At 49.6% G+C, this 16,287-nt stretch overlaps 4 protein-coding genes across 4 annotated transcripts; 1 reads left to right on the plus strand and 3 right to left on the minus strand.

The window, feature by feature from the left end:
• Positions 1-489: 489 nt before the first annotated feature.
• PFICI_14637 (uncharacterized protein) lies at positions 490-2,326 on the minus strand (the record flags this gene model as incomplete). The annotated part of the gene is made up of 3 exons (XM_007843218.1): positions 490-523; positions 582-2,096; positions 2,157-2,326. 3 exons carry the CDS (start codon positions 2,324-2,326, stop codon positions 490-492), a joined length of 1,719 nt encoding a protein of 572 aa, XP_007841409.1.
• A 3,943-nt stretch (positions 2,327-6,269) lies between these two features.
• On the minus strand, positions 6,270-7,287 carry PFICI_14638 (Ubiquitin-conjugating enzyme; the record flags this gene model as incomplete). Its single annotated transcript, XM_007843219.1, has 5 exons — positions 6,270-6,409; positions 6,470-6,653; positions 6,818-6,847; positions 6,994-7,039; positions 7,244-7,287. The coding sequence occupies 5 exons, from the start codon at positions 7,285-7,287 to the stop codon at positions 6,270-6,272; spliced, it is 444 nt and encodes a 147-aa protein (XP_007841410.1).
• Positions 7,288-10,519: 3,232 nt separating this feature from the next.
• PFICI_14639 (uncharacterized protein) lies at positions 10,520-11,031 on the plus strand (the record flags this gene model as incomplete). The annotated part of the gene is made up of 3 exons (XM_007843220.1): positions 10,520-10,658; positions 10,714-10,737; positions 10,808-11,031. The coding sequence occupies 3 exons, from the start codon at positions 10,520-10,522 to the stop codon at positions 11,029-11,031; spliced, it is 387 nt and encodes a 128-aa protein (XP_007841411.1).
• Positions 11,032-12,295: 1,264 nt separating this feature from the next.
• PFICI_14640 (uncharacterized protein) lies at positions 12,296-13,876 on the minus strand (the record flags this gene model as incomplete). The annotated part of the gene is made up of 3 exons (XM_007843221.1): positions 12,296-12,400; positions 12,456-13,535; positions 13,595-13,876. The coding sequence occupies 3 exons, from the start codon at positions 13,874-13,876 to the stop codon at positions 12,296-12,298; spliced, it is 1,467 nt and encodes a 488-aa protein (XP_007841412.1).
• Positions 13,877-16,287: the final 2,411 nt, after the last annotated feature.

The raw sequence follows: 16,287 nt of genomic DNA on the forward strand, positions 1-16,287 counted from the left end.
GAGAGGCACTGAATGTTAGAAACTCGAACAAAAACGTCACAATCCAGAAACTTGTCTGATCACATCAAAGTTGTTTGCAAGTGAGCGAAGCTGTAAACGAGAAGTGAAGTCTACTAGGGTATGTCAATGTCGCTAGTTACAATATTGGTTTAGCTTGTTGGTGTATATATCGCATTTGTTCATTCTAATCATTCCCGCTCCTCCTGAAAACTTGCTGTCGCCCCAACAGAGGTTGTATACACAGCAAGCAACTGGTTCAACGCGGGCTCATGTGCCTTGCTTCCCATCCTCCTCTTTATATTACACGCCCGACCATGATACGCGCGCCGCCCCGTGAGTTTTGAGCATTTGTTTTCCAGCCAATGCGACTCGCGCAAAGTTGCTGTCAGATTAGGCCACGATATGTTACGAGGATTCGGACTACTGTCGCGCTGAAGATGCCAGTCTGAAAAGGTGGACGGCGCAATCTCGTGTGAGAATGACTGCCGTTTAAAAGTTCTCCTTACCCCAGACAAAAGAGAATCTGAGAAGACATGGGTTAGCCTCAGTCCATACATGAATTCAATTTGCTTTTGGCTTACCCAGGTTCACTGTATTTGTTACAGAAGATGTGAAGCGCACTACCCAGACCCTTGGGTCCACAGAAGAACACACCAGCTTCGGCGGGTGCATGAAGCTTTCTGATACCACGGAAGATCATGTCCCAGTTGGGGCGGCCAAAGTTGGTTGGACTCCTCAGGCCGGTAATGGTGTCCTTGTCGGCATTGGCATCATTGATCATGATGTTAGTGGCATCGTCGGCCTTGATCTTGGCTGTAAGATACGTGTGGATCTCAATACGTCCGTCGACATCCTGGGCCTCAATAGCAAGCAGAAGCGAACGGAACCACTCGAAAGAGCCGAAATCTCTGCAGATCCAGAAGAAATAGACCTTGCCGAGTCGCGTCTTCTTCTGCGGGTAGTTCATCCGGTACCAAATAGACTTCAAAATGGAGGCAAAAGGTGTGACACCAATACCAGCACCACAGAGAACTGCAACCTCGTATTTGAACACGTCTTCCGAGGCAGAACCGAAAGGTCCATCGACGTAGACACGGGGCAGGACACGCTTCAGGGCGGGGTCGACATCGCCATCCTGGGCATCGACACCGACAACCTTGGACTTGTCACCCTTCTTGCCGAAATCGCAGCCGAGAGTCGTCGCTACGGCCGTGGTAAAGTCACCAGCGACACGCATATGGATCGAGATGTAATCCTCCTCGGGCGCACTGGTCAAAGTGAAGGGGTGATACTGCCACAACGATACCTCGGGACAGCAGAAAAAGATGTATTGTCCAGCTCTGGTCTTGGTGTTCTCCTTCTTAATCTGAATCTCGCAGACGTTGCTAGGGTGTTGGATAACCTTGGAAACATAAGTCTTGTGGCGTCCACGGATTTCACGCGCGACACGCTCTGCCAGGTAGATGAAACCTCCATACATCCAGTACTGCCAGAAGACACCGATAGCTGTAGTACCGACCGAAATGCAGTATGGTGCAGTGTCAGGCTGAATCATACAGAAAGCTCCGTGGAAGGACCAGAAGAGGAAGAAGACGATAAACATGTGGTGCGTATACCAGAAGCGCTCATAGTTGGCACGGCGTGGTTTTTCGTATGACGTGATAACCATTCCCGTGAGCGCAATCAGCATGATGTAGCCGGTCCAACCGGGCCCGGAAGTGAAGTTGGCGAGAAGCCATCCATAAATGCCCAAGTTGTTCTTGGCTGCGATTTGAGCGAAGTTGTTCCAGTGAGCAATCGTGTGGACCCATGAAAAGAAGAAGATGGACCAAGCTGTAGTAATGTGAAAGGTAATGTTCTTGTCGAATTGGATAATACCATTGAGTGGCGTCTGTCGTGCGATAGAAATAAAGGTTCTGCAGACGGGCAAAAGAACCAGGGCAACATCAATGTGGAGAACCAGGGCGGCAGATCTGGCAATCATGTAAGTCGGGCCAAAAGTGTCACGAGCGCCTTGCAAGTTGTCCTTGACAGCGTAATTGACGAAACCAAAAGCAAAAACCATGGCGTGCAAAGCCATGAAGACAAAAACGAAGCTGTCATAGTAGTTAGCAAATCCTGAACTTTTCCGCCTCACCGCAATGGCAGCGACGTACAATCTTCGGTAACCCTCGTTGATCATCCATCGGTCGAACCGCTCGCTCATTGTCAATTCCTTTTGCCTCTCCTGGGTCATCTCACCCGAGAGCAAGATTCTGTTCAGAGGCGTCCATCTTGACCGCTCCGTCTGCTTCTCCCCATAGTCCATCATTCCGTATCCAGACATTTTCGGCTAGGATCCAACGGCGACAGGCTTGAATCGGGTATCTGAATGTTCTTGACAGACCAATATCCGCGGGCTCCTCCAAAGCCCACCTGTATCTCCGGAAACTCCCAATGCAAGGCGTGGTTCCTCCAATTGATCGAATATGCCGAGAAAATATTGAAAGTAGCGTATCGTATTTAAAAAGTTCTTCAGAGCCTGCTGAATTGCTGTATATCCATCTAATCGTAGTAATCCAAACGGGTAATTATGTTTAAAGAACGGAAATGAACTGAAGCCTGGAGGCGTAACGAAGCAAAGAAGCCGCGCCAGTCAGCCAAAGAACGACACACCGGCAATCAGCAACGAAAGAAAATCAAGTGAGGGTGAGAGAGTTTGGTTGGAGAAAAGGAGAAGCAGCCGTCTCATGCATGAGAACGGGAAAGTGGGAGGGGGATTGCTGTTATGGGAGGACGAATGCCAAGCATTGGAAACATAGGATCGTTCGACGTAGATCATACCTCTGATAATAGTACGTATGCCTGCACCAGGCGGCTACTTCGACGGGCACACGTGTCCTGGGGGGTGGGATTTTCGTTTTCCAGGAATACCAAGATTCCCTGGAACAATCGTGGGCAAGAAGCAAAAGAAGAAGATGAAGGATAAGAAAAACGGCAGTGTGGGAGGATGTGATTAGAAGTACAGGGGTCCATCCGCCTGGCCAGGGTACAGAGGCTTGCCCAATTCCGTACGTATCTGCGACATGCGGCTACAAGACAATGAGCTAACAATATTTGCAGAGACTCCAGACGTCTGGCATCTTGCAGCGAAGTACCATACGACAAATGGGCTACAACGGAGCCATGATGGAGCCAGGATAATGGATGCTGCCCACCAAGATGGGTAAAGAACAAGGGCGAGCCCGTCGGTTGTCAAGACAAGTCGGGCATGCAGCAAATGACAAACCACTTGACTCAGCGGCGGCACGGCCAGCAAAGGCCCAAGTGAGTGGAGAGCAGTGGTAAGATGGCCGTCAGATCTCGAAACAAAGTGGTCTCGATCGAGTCGAGGGACGGTTACAGTGTGGTTCAGAATGGCGAGGGTCCAGGCGTTCAATCAAGGTCCAGTGGAGCCAGGAAACTGTTCCTGGCAGCAGTGCCGGGATGGGCCTGCAGCTAGCTTGAGCTTGAATCCAACGCTTGTTCAGACATCAGCTGCTAAAATGTGAATACCCAGTGGATAGTAGGAGCAATGCCTAGTAACAGTAGTGGTAGGATATACCCGAGCGCGGAAATAGAGCACGAAGAACCGGTAGTCCACAAAGAGGAATGTCGATAACCTTTTTTCCAGTACGAGGTTCTCACCTTGACTTGAAGCTGCCGAGTATTCCTCCGTCTCCTGACAAATTCTGGCACATGTCCATGAGGATGACGACGAATCTGCGCATCTCAATCCCTTGAAGCTCGTTTGGCCTCGACAGTCTTGTCTGGTATGTACATAGATGATGGGCACGAGTTGTGGTTGCACAGCTTTCTTGTCAACGGCTTCAGGATCGCCACAGAAGCGTACGAGAGCGGTGGGTAATGGCGCCACTCTGGCCTGCAGCCTTCATGCCCCTTGGATAATTTACAATTAGCCATGTGCATCCATTGGGAAGAGACAAGCCGTCAACAGGCATTGGATGGGCGGCAGAAACAGAGGCTGGTTGGTTGGTTGGCTGGCTGGCTGGTGGAATAGCTTGAGAGACAGAGAGAGAGAGGCAAAGCAAAGAGACCCAAGAAGAATTGTGCGGGCGCCAATGCGGCGGCTGGTGCCCCCTTACGCGCTTGGAAGGGGTGGTCAAGGCCTGAGGCGGGCTTGTCATTGGCTAGCTCCTGGCTCTTGCGATCCAACTCCGGGGTAGGAGCGTGTCGCATAGTGTTTCGCCAGGGGTCACTTGTGACACTCGCCAGAGATCTTGGCGACCTGCGCCGTTGCGAGCGCAATTCTTCACTTCACGCTCACCACGGGAGTCGTCCTTGTGGATGAGTCCCACGTTCGGATGGTGGGAGGCGGGTGATGGACACTTGAAGTCTTTTGAACCAGTTGTGCAACATTGTTTCCACATAGGATTGTGTCTCTTCTCTCACCTTATACAGACAGATCCTCTTTCAGTACTCTCTGATTGGTTCGGACCCTTTTCTCAGGAAAAGCTGTGCACTTACATAATTACTATAGTACCTCTTTCACGAACCATAAACCTCTCGATCAAGCAAAGAACACCGAGGGAATTCCACATGCATACAGAGAACATGCATACATGATACCAGTTGCCTCCATAGTTGAGCCTCGACTTCAGACGAAGCAACCGCGCACACAAGAGCCCTATTAGCCCAAAGGCTCGGAAACGGCACTTTATTACTGGGCCTCACGGCATGTACTTTCCGTTGGGTTGCGGATAATGGCGCTAGATATCCTTTTTCATGTTGCATAACAATCTCGGCTTTCCCTCCGCTGGGTCTCCTGCCAACTGCGTCCAGGGGCCGAATGTTCTAATCATAGCTCTCTGCTTAACATTCGAGGGGCCATGGGTTGGTACACAGCAGATCGCAACACCCAGCTCGTCAGGTCCTACCTACTCGAATCCTATGACTTTCTTTTTGAACTCTTCATTCAGCGGCCCAACTCTACGGTTATCTATTCCGAGTAGTCTCGGCTTGGCACACTCGACATGCGCTGCGCAAGCTTTGCACGGGTTCTACATACTGCTACAAACAAGGCCATGTACAGATAGGGCCACATTCGATGCAAGGGCTCGGTTCCCTCTCCTTCATGAGGCTCTGCTCTCTAGTTTGCACAGATCTCGACAACGAACGAGGTTGACCCCTGTACCTAAATGTATTGCATTCTTAATTCGTATAGAGAAACTCATTTACAATTCTGACAAACTTTGAGAATGGATCCTCAACATTGGGGATTCCCGGCAAATTCGATTCTCTGGAAATAACTACCCGTTCGCAAGCTCAACCTTTTGTGGTTACGACGATGTCATACTCCAAGGAGATATAGTGAGTCACGTGTTGACTCTTCTTAACGTGCACCCAGTCTTGGGCAGTGCCTCAAGAATTGAGATATTGCCTGCGCCCAGATGAGCTTTGGCAGCATCCATGGCTTAGGGAAAACCCAAAATTTACGCCATTCTCCCTACACTTTTCACAATCATGTCGTATCAAAGCGAAGATGGCTTACATGAATCAAGTCGCCGGGCCTGAGACTGGCAAAGGCAACACCCGTAGCAAACTACTTGTTTCGTTTGATCCCATCTTCTGGCCGAGCACGCCGGAAGCCGAGAGCTGGCGCGGCAGCCTTGGTAAGGTGCAAGCTGTTTTCATCTCGGAAATCGGTATAACTGTTTCCCAACGTCATATTCGGCATGAAGTGGTGAATATGTCGTAACTGAGGGGCATTCACGGGGTCCCAGGATCTGATGTGTTGTGATTACAATGTTTCATTCTTACCCTTATTGACTCAGGAGCTGGAGGATTCGGGTCGATATGACGTTGTGGTGCCAGTGGAAACATATCAGCGAGGTATATACATTCATACTCATGCATGATCAACCGGGAGCATGATGGCAGTTGCATGCCGAGCAGATACACGGGGGTGTCTAAAATTTTGCCTCATGACCTTTCTTTCAGGCTCGCTTGGCCTCTATGTAATTAGCAACGTGCAAACCATATCCATGCCAATCCTTCTCAAGTACAGCGCAAAATGATCTGGACAAACGGGACCCAGACCAATCAAAGCACTATGTATCAGTCGTGGCATCAAGCAGGGCTTGTGGTCATGATGGCTACCCTGAAGCCCCTGCGTTGACAACCCTTCTGATGGCCAAGTATCCATCCCTGTGGTCGCTTGTGTCTATTGCTTGCCACAGCCATTTCCAGCAAATCTCTCAGACAACCCCATCAACTTTCCCAGACGATCATTAGATGGCATACTTGCGAGTCCACTCGCGGGCAGTTGCCTCGTATCGGGGGCGGTCTGTCTTGTAGACATGTGCGATCTCGGGGACAAGAGGGTCATCGGGGTTGGGGTCTGTCAACATGGAGCAGATGGACAGGAGGACTGAGCTTCAGTTAGCAAACGCTGTCAGGTTATCGATGTCACGGATATGAGTAGATGTACCTTTGCTGATGGTCAGAGCAGGGCTCCACTGGTCACGCAGGATGTCCAAGCAAATGCTGCCATTCGAGTTGATGTTGGGGTGGTAGATGCGAGTGGTGAAGTTAACCTTGGGAGGCTTGAAGGGATAGTCTGTGGGGAAGTGGATGGCGAGGAAGAATACGCCTCCAGAGTACGGCGAGTCGCTCTAAAAGACTTGGTTAGCATCGAAGCTCTACGCGGTCTGCTGAAAATGATCGCCGACTGTCATCTCTAGGCCAAAGTCTGGGAAGAGAAGTGGCTTGTAGGGTTGCGCAATCAGGTGGAACAAAGTTGGGGAAGGGATGTCGTCAATCACTTGTGATAACTTACAGGACCCATGATTGTGGCTTGCCAGTGGAACTGTACACATAATGGTCAGTAATCTGTTGCAAAAAATGTTTTCGTGATGCCGTTGTCCGCATCATTCCCTGTCCTCTTGTTCGAGTCATGCGAAGGCGGCGGACTGAGGCTTATCGGTCGGCGGGGTCGGAGTTGGGATGGCCTACCAGGTCCTCGCCGACGGGGCCGGCAGAGCATGATGAGGGAGGATCACTGTAGCAGATTTTGTTAGCATATTCACAAACGACAGCAGAGTCTCCAGGACAAAGGGATGCATGCAACGCGACATCTGAGGTGAGGCTATCGTGATGCCAGAAGACCCCTCCTCGATGCCCCACCTCGCACCCGAAAACAAAGTGGGATGTGTGTCGCATGGCCCTCGCCCCCCTCCAGACAGGGAGAGCAGGATGAACGTACCGTCCCAGGTCTGTGAGTTCCTTGTTAATGCGCTTCAAAGCCATTGTGTAGATGTGTTGTTGGAGTGTGTTGAGTTGGACGGTGTCTCTGACAAGTCGCGGAGTGCTCTCGAGGCTGGGCGTCGAAAGCTATTTATCAGGTCAGTCAAAATGGAATGCGGGAGAAAAGGATAGATGGTTTCATAGGTCGGGTGCGACAAAGAAAGCGGCGTTTGTCAGAGTCGGGATTCAACGTACCAGAAGGGGTATCGAAGTGGTGGACTAATGCAAAAAGGAAAGTGTTTGTCTGTGACGAGTGTTGTTGTTGTTGTTCTCGCCAAAAGGTGGTCGTCGACGTCAGAGTTGTAAATGGCAGAAAAGAGATTTAAGGCTTCTCTGGACGGGCGGGCTGACGATGGGTGGTGATGGTTCCAACGGGTCGGTGAATGGGGGAAGGGGAATTGGGGGGAGAAGGAAAGCAAGGACCCAGTGCAGCAGTCGCCAGGTGTTGACCCTCGAGCCTATCTGTATGGCGTGTTTGGTTGTCAAGGCCGGCCGTTAGCAGCCTTTTTTTAGTGCACCGTGCAGTTGCTAGAATCCAAGTACTGTGGTGGGTCCAAACGGGCAAGCATTGCCCAGCAGGCAAGCAGTCGGGAATCAGTCAGAGGTTGGGAGCCAAAGGACCTTGAGCACAGCGAGTGCAGCATTCAGGCACGGGGTTGAACAAACGCCACAGGCACAAAAGCGCCTGACAAACCAGGAATTTCCATTGATATCGCCCCCCTTGCCTTTCACGGGCCCGCCTTGTCCGCTACTCAGCTGCCAAAGAGCCCCCTCCCCAACCCAAGATTAGTGCATGAGAGCACTGAGGAAAAGGCACCTCGGAACTTCATATCACTGTAGTACACTGCTCCCTACGTTACGTACCTACATTACCGATTGATAATGCCCATCCTGACTGACTTGGAATTCAATGACTCGACCCGCTTCCAAAGTTTGGTTTTTCTCCCACTCGAAAGTGCATACCTAATAGGAACGAGATAAAAACATGGAGATCAACATCTCCTTGATCTGGACCCAATCATCTGTCTCCTGTTTTGCTCGGGCGTTAATGGCAAGATCCCCATTGCTCTTGATCCTTGGGTAATCATGACTATTGGCAGCCAATTGGTGCTGGGCCTTTCATTCTCCCGACCAACACAGCCACATATCGCCTGTTGCGACACACACCACATAACAGACAGACACACCGAACATGCAGGACACGCACGGTTGGGCGCTAATCAACCAGCACTGCAGATACGCAAGAGGCACTGTGCAGTGACTCGGTTCAGCCCGATAGACTTCGCCATTCGCCTCATCTTCCCAGTGCCCCCGGTTGGGACGATTGTCAGCTTCTGCTCTGCTGACTGATCGATTGGTGTATCCGGCATGCACAATGGTGACAGCTGAATCATCCAAGTGCGAACACATCCCGAAAAGCTGAGTGGGAGTGCTTTCCTTCCATGAGAGTCTCTTTTGTCACGTGTTATGCCGAGCTGAACAGCGCTGGCCACCTCTGCAACTCTTCCATCGTTCGTCTCGAAATCGCCATGCCGAAGGGATGCTACAATTAGAAGCACTCGACTAAACATTCCAAGATCCTTGTCTTGGACCAAGAACCGACCGTGTCATCTTGCCTAGGAAACACGTCCAACTTGGCAGTGAAAGGTCAAGCGCCGTCGGCGTTTCCCTGCCCAGAGTATTCTGGATGCAGACAGAGTTCGTCATCTCTCGGTGCCATGAAGACTGTATTTCCCTCTGCCATATCCTCGTAGTCTATCGCACGACTTTGCAATGAGAGCAAGAGCAACTCGTCAAGATTCGGATGAGGATGTCTACCCCTTTTAGTGTTGAGAATAACAAGTAGGTCAAAAGAAGCGGTGTTCATACCTTACTTATTACCTGATTAGAGGTTGTGTAGTCAACTTTAGCACCAAGGCCAGACCCATACCTTGCATTCGCCCAACGATCATGGCTCTTCTTGAGCCATGCCCAGGTCTAATTCGACCTTAACACTTGAAAGATGACCTGCTAAAATAGCAACCGGTCTTTGATCATCCTCAACATTGGCTTCCTAACTTGCAGCACCCCCGCTACGCGCCAAGACTATCTCAGCCCTGAATATGCATCGTACTCACCAGACTTGCCTAGACAGGCACGATATTTCTGTCATAATTCACAGGGCTGGCTGCTATGTAAAATGACAAAGAACACGCTCACTTCTTCCTGAGTTCTACTCAGACTCTATGTATATAATGTTGCAATCTGACTACCTGGCACTCTGGGCAAGACTTGGGAGGCAACCCGTCCTCCTGCAAGTACGCGCCTATTACGGCATCTTTGTGCACATCCTCACCTACCCCCCAGATGCCGAACAGCCGTTCAACACCAACCAGATGACGAGATCCGTGATGGTCAAGTCGCAAGAGTAGGGACCCATCGCTTGTGTACAGGCAGAATAAAACAGGGCTTGGACCAGGACTTTGGCCTCACTTCAGCCGCCTACGGACGGAGGCTACTGGATCTTGACCGCCAGAGGGGAACCGGACCTGGACCCGCTCATCCCTGAGGACCCCACGTGTACAACCTTGGCTCCGTTTCGAGATGGGCCAACGGGTCGGGGCTCTTCCAACACGATATTGCGGGGACCGAACGGGCAGTGTTGATCTCTAGCATTTGTCTACGTAGCATGACCGTCGACCATTGGCTTCACCTGAGCCAGCAATTCCGGTCAGTCTTGACTCAAGATGTGGAAGAGGGGTAGATCATGCCACGGCCCTTGTGATTGTGCTGTCCTTGGGCCTGGTATGAAGGGTCTTCGTCGCCAATGAGGCTACTATAGTCGAGCCGGGCAGCCGGGGTGAGCGGCTCTTCGCCGCGCGGGATCATGTCACAACAGCTTGGCAACGGACTTCCTGAGAGGTTTCTCTTACTGGTGGAACCGGATCTTCGTATAGATCAGCCACTACAAAACCATTCTAGAATAAGGATGGGCAATGATAGACTTGGGATCCCTGTTAAGGGTCCTACACGTAGTGCTATGCCGTCTCGCTACACTATGATGATGCATGAAGTGATAGGGTTGTTCTGCGGACCAACGTGGGGTTGAGAAGTGATTCACTTGAGACCTCTGGATATATAAAGAGGCAATGTTCTCGTCTGTTTGTCCTGCTGATATTCTTCTCTCATTCTCATCACTCCTCCTCAACTACTCATTACATTTACTCAACCCACAACTCCCCAAACACAAGACAAGATGGCTGGAAACTTCTTTGCTACTGCCGAGGGACTCCGTCTTGAGGACGGTCACTTCCTCAGAGCCCGCCTCCAGAGGATCGACGGTGAATGGGTTGACACCGAGATCAACCTCAACGAGCACATTGGCAACGCCGACGGTATGTTTGAACTTTTATTAAACTTTGAAATAATAACTAACATGATGGATTTTAGGCCACTTTGAGTGGAACAGCTCTGGTAAATAGATTTCCCCCAGGACCCTCGTCAGCATCGTACAAGAGAGCTCATATTCCCCCTCTTCAACTAGGCTTTGCCAACTCTGCCGAGGACATCTACCTCTCCGTCGAGGGTACCGGCCCCGTCGCCGTGCTCCGCGCCAGACTCCGCCGTGAGGACGGCGAGTGGGAGAACCGTGACCTCAACCTGAGCGAGCGTCTCGCCAACAACGACGGTCAATTCCACGTAAGCATCCTCCTTTGCCCTACAATTTTTGAACCTCGGTCGCTAACTTTGAATTCTTCAGTGGAGTAAGTTGTTTTTAAAGCCTACAAAGCCGAGAGTTGCAGAGAAACTGACCATACAATGTAGCCTAAATTTATACCCACGCAGCGATTTGATTCAAGGTCTATTCGGTAGAACAAACTATGGTATATTGTCGAGGACTAAACATAAACAAGCCAATGACTCAATAAAACAATGACGTTGCCTTGTACAAGAAGTCTTCTCCCTCGCGAGCCGTGACTACGAGAATGAGTGTTTGTTGATCCGTTTCATCTTGCTTGTGATACGATAGAAGTGTTCTGAAGCGGGGGCCTTGTTCTAGACTCTCGGCTACCATGACATGTAGAGTCGCTTTTGGCAATTGCTTCCGCTTCATCTCTAGCCTCGGATACTTCCACTGTTGCTTGTCTCGGCCCTAAATGACATGTCCTCTGAGAAATACCAGTCTTTGCTTTTCCGGTTCTCAGCGCTGTCGACTTCAAACGAACCCCCTCATGAGATCATACCAGTACACTACAGCTTAACACGTAGGCATTGTTCCTGCAATACGTGTCCGTTTCGGGGTGCTCGTGAGGTCCAGTTTTACGGATCCACTGGTGAGGTAATTCCCAGTAGGCTATGTTGTCGTGATATAGTTTTGCGGTTCCGCACAACTGGCATTGACTCCACAATTTAAACTGCTTGTCCCCCCTGGTTGGATGTGTTCCTGCGTGCAGGGTAGGGAGCAAGACGAGGCGAGATTCTCAACCCCATATTGCACTCTCCGTCGACTCATTAGTGTATTTTGTAGGTCATAGGATAAAGAGCTAAAAAGGGGTATCCTGCAAGCACCTCACAATACTTGATGTCATCAAGTCACTCGGAGGCACTCGGTGTGTTTGATAAGACATGGTGGATAGGAGCTTGGTTCGCTTCTCGGCTGATACTCTGGGAATTGAATAATGAGAGTTGGGATTTTTTCGACTACGAACACGACTCGGGGATTTAAACAATGATCAATTTGAGCACGGAATAGGGCGTGTATGCGAAAGACGGCACGTTACAATATGGGGATGAAGTTCATTACTGATTGCGTTACCTAGAGCATACGGATTGGTTTTCAGCATGGTTGCGCGAGCAGAAGCAATGGATTATATTCAAAACAACTCTAAAAGTCGATAACTGCAGCTAATGGAATTGGCAAGCGACAGTACATATTGAATTTGAAAATTGTACACTGTCAATGAGAGATGTGCAATGCATCTGCCCAATTTCACGATATCTTGCCCTCAGCAACGAGGAAAATCACACGCGTCTATCTCAATTTTGCGTTGACAAACAACGGCTTGAGACAGGCCACCGCTGGGGAGAAGTCAGCTTCCAGAGATGCCTCTGGATTCGCCAGTTCAAGCTGGAATATCTACCGTTAGCGTTCGATTACCAGATTGGTCTACGGAACAGCATGTCAGACTTACCTCGAATTTCATCACCAAGGCAGGTAGTACCTTTTTCATTTGCATCACGGCAATATTCTGCCCCAAGCATACGCGACGGCCTCGACTGAAACCCATGTGTGATGCTTCCATCTGTCTCAACACGTCCCGGTCCGACGTGAGCCAGCGTTCAGGGCGATAGACGTTGGCGTCGTCACCATAGATCCTAGTATTCTGGTGCACGGCAGATGGCAGACAACCTACACTGGTGCCTTCTGGGAAGAACATGCCGGCAATGGTAGCGCCACCGGCAGGTACAAGACGCTCCATTGGCCAGGTCGGGGTGGGAAAGACGCGCATGCTCTCTCGAATGACGGCGTTGAGGTACGGCAGCTTGTTGACTTCTGAGAAGGAAGGAATATCGGAAATCTGGGCTTGTGATAGCTCTGCTCGTAGACTCTCGAGAGCTGTCGGATTCTTGAGCAGATTGTAAATGGCCGCCGTGACGGTTGTGGCGGTCGTGTCTCCCGCACCAGAGATGGTGGACATGAGCATGCCTACGACTCCAGAGGTATCGAGCGCCTCGGGATGGTCTTTGCTGGCTTCCAGAAATCTGTGCAGGAGGTCGACATGTTCGGTATCGTATTTATCCTGTCCAGACCTCGCTTTAAGTTTCTGCACTGCGGCCGCTGCCATGCTTGACGGAGCACGCTTTTGTCGCATGGCTAGCGGATTGCGGTACACCAATCTCTCCAGACCCGGGATTGATGACCACCAGCCCCAATGGTTGAAGCGATCGCGAATCAGTTGAATCGAACCGCCCACGTCATCTTCCACCTCGAGGCACCCGAGAGGCTCACCGAATGAGAAACGTCCTGCCGCATCCATGGTGTAGTGCAAGACCATTGACGAGAGGTCAAACATTGACTTGTTCTCAATTACTTTGAGAAGCTCAACAATGGTGGCATCAATCCAAGGCTCATAATCCAACACTGCAGTGGGTGTGAATGCGTTGGCAACCGATCTTCGCAGTGCACCATGGCGGCCTTCGTCGGCGGTGCTCACCAAACTGGGAACCTCTTTACCATTTTGAATTCCAACCAAGACCTTGTATGAGTCTGCCTACAACACACAAATTAGAATGAATGCAGAATGAATCATTGGGATTGTAGTGTCTTTACCGTAATGAAACCCGCTCGGCTGCCGTAGACCACATTGATGACTTCTGGGTCGTTGATACTGATACTTTGTACCCCATATCTCACAATGGGGCCGCATTCAGAGTGCAAATCGATCAACTTTTGCCTCAGCTTGCCGTTATATTGCAAATATGCCCGCCACAGATCCGTGGTGCCAGCGATTCGAGGTCCGGGTGCTTTGCTGAGCTTTAGCCAATTGGTGAGCAAGTGAACGCAAATCAGGGCCGCTGCAAATACGGCCGAGAAGACAAGTATGGATGCCATGGTGTGTTTACTCTCCTTGACGCAAGAGAGTTGTGTTACACAACCTGCCAGACAATAAAGGCATTGTCTGAATAAATGTACTCTTTGACTTGGGCAGGAGTGGCGAGGCGTGCCCACATATTCGTGCTGCTCACATCAGATTACATATGCTGGCGCATCAGCACTATAATCCCCGGGATACAAGACATGCAACTTAACCCCTCTTTTCGCGGGTTAGTTGTTGATTTAAGACTCCTGTGATAGGTGAGCAGCAGGGCTTACATTCCATGCACATTCTTATCAAAGTTTGATCTCTCCAGAGCTACTCAAGCTTAGCAAAGAGTCTATATGACCTTTTTGTGCCACGGTCTGATGACGGGATATATTCAGAGTACGCAGTCGTCCATTTCAACAAAATCACGTTTCCGAGCGTTTTTAATATCAATCATGCCATTGCTATTGAATCAGACCATGTCATTGAGCTCTTGTGGTGCACTGCACTGGCCTCGTTTCAATCATATGATACTCGGATTGCTCTACAGGGGACCCCGAACGCGACAGGAATATGCTGACATCAAGTCATAGTATCGGAAGATCTTTGAAGTGGCCATGGCGGGGATAGATACCGAGGTCAAAAGCATGTACTCATCGTGGACTTGATGCTTTTGGTGCAGTGTTTCAAAATGTGAATATAACATTAAAAGAAAAAGAAAGAAAAAATCCAGTGAATGAAAAAAAAAAAACAAGTAGAAGAAAAAGTAAAAAAGAAAACTAGTAAGAGAGAGAAAAGAGAAAGAGAAGACAAGGAGTGAAAACCCATCATCGACACAGACTGCATTCGAACCTGGTGCATTTCGTGTCACTGAATACTGGAATTTAGTGAGCTAGGCCGCTAATCCGGCGCTAGCTGCCCCACCCCGCCCAGACTGCCTGGACTGCCCGCTTATGATTTTGCAACACCAGATCCGAATCCCACGACAGCCACAACACTTGGAGAAAAGGACAAAAAACAACAACAACAACAACTTCACGATACTTATCATCGTGTATACGGGCAAAAATTTCGACATTGGCCTGATTCGAACAGACGCTCCCGAAGGAACAAGATTGCAGAATCACTTCCAGAGAAGCAAGTTCTAGTCTTGCGCATTAGACCACTCTGCCACAATGCCTTGTTATTGGATGAAAGTTCGAGTCTTTATTTTAAACTATATGCCATTCCAAAATCCCGACAAATAGTGACTCAAAGCCCACCAAAGTCTTTCGGAATGACTCGGGGTGTGGATAGGTGAGCTTGTGTCGTCACCTACCATCAAGAATGCTTCTTTCATGCGATACTGGGGTCATGTTTGTTCGCGCCGCACGGTAGAACACAGGCAGGGGCAGAAGACAACAGTCATTGCAATAATTGCCATAAAATAATAGTATCGAGACACAGCATGAATTCTTTTCGTCAACGTATAAATCATGATATCTTGTTTCACGCTCACATACATGATCATTATGAAATTCGTAAACCTTTCCTATCCTCCACGTTCGGGCCCGTCTAGTATGATACCTAGGGTCAAGCATCTGCTGATGACAAACACAAGCCTTTGCGATAACCCGGCATCTCGTCATATTTTTTGCGAGTAATATGTGCCAGCATTAGCTATCTGCACTAATTGGACCCGTCGCCGGATGGTGGGAGTGACATTGCATTCTTGTGCCTGTTGGCTCGCTCCCACAAGAGGAATGTCTGCCCTTCACTCAAGTGGTCTATGGGGCTTGGAGGCGTCATGGCGGCACGGTCCTATGTCCCCATCTCAATTCTCAGCCTACCTGGATGGTCGGAATCACGAGTGATGACCACATGTTTTCAGCTCTCGAATAGCCGGATATCTCATAAAGTTTATTTTTAAATGCCTCCAACCTTCTCTTTCTCCGCGCGCTGTGTTGTTTTTTTTTTGGGTGTACTCCTACCCTCCTCTGCTAGCAGACTATACCCAGCGCCAAGGGTCTATAGTCTTGGGTGTGTAACTTAGGACTTGATTGGTGCATGCCTTTTTTCATTGGCGCACAATATAATATTACATCTGCGCCGGTGACACGCATCAGTATCACAGACTACATGCGCGCGGTACTGTTCAAAGCATGTCTTTGATATCAAGGCACAAACCGCAAAGGCTCAAAGTACGGGCTATTCGCGTATGTTGATGACCCTCCGCTGCGTATAGCTGTGATGCATCGCGGGTTCATAATACTTTGAAAAATTTTAATTATCGACGAATAAACAAAAAAAGTAAAGTCAAATCTTGTGGAGATAACTGCAGTGGTAGTTGAAGAGCCCAACCCTGCAAGAAGTTCAATTGCATGTCCATGATTGGTTCATCTAGGAATCATTCTGCGACACCAATATAGAAAAGGCGTGAAAAAACTTCATTTTGAGATTT

This window comes from Pestalotiopsis fici (assembly GCF_000516985.1).
Source record: "Pestalotiopsis fici W106-1 unplaced genomic scaffold PFICI_Scf_13, whole genome shotgun sequence".
Lineage (NCBI taxonomy): Eukaryota > Fungi > Ascomycota > Sordariomycetes > Amphisphaeriales > Sporocadaceae > Pestalotiopsis > Pestalotiopsis fici.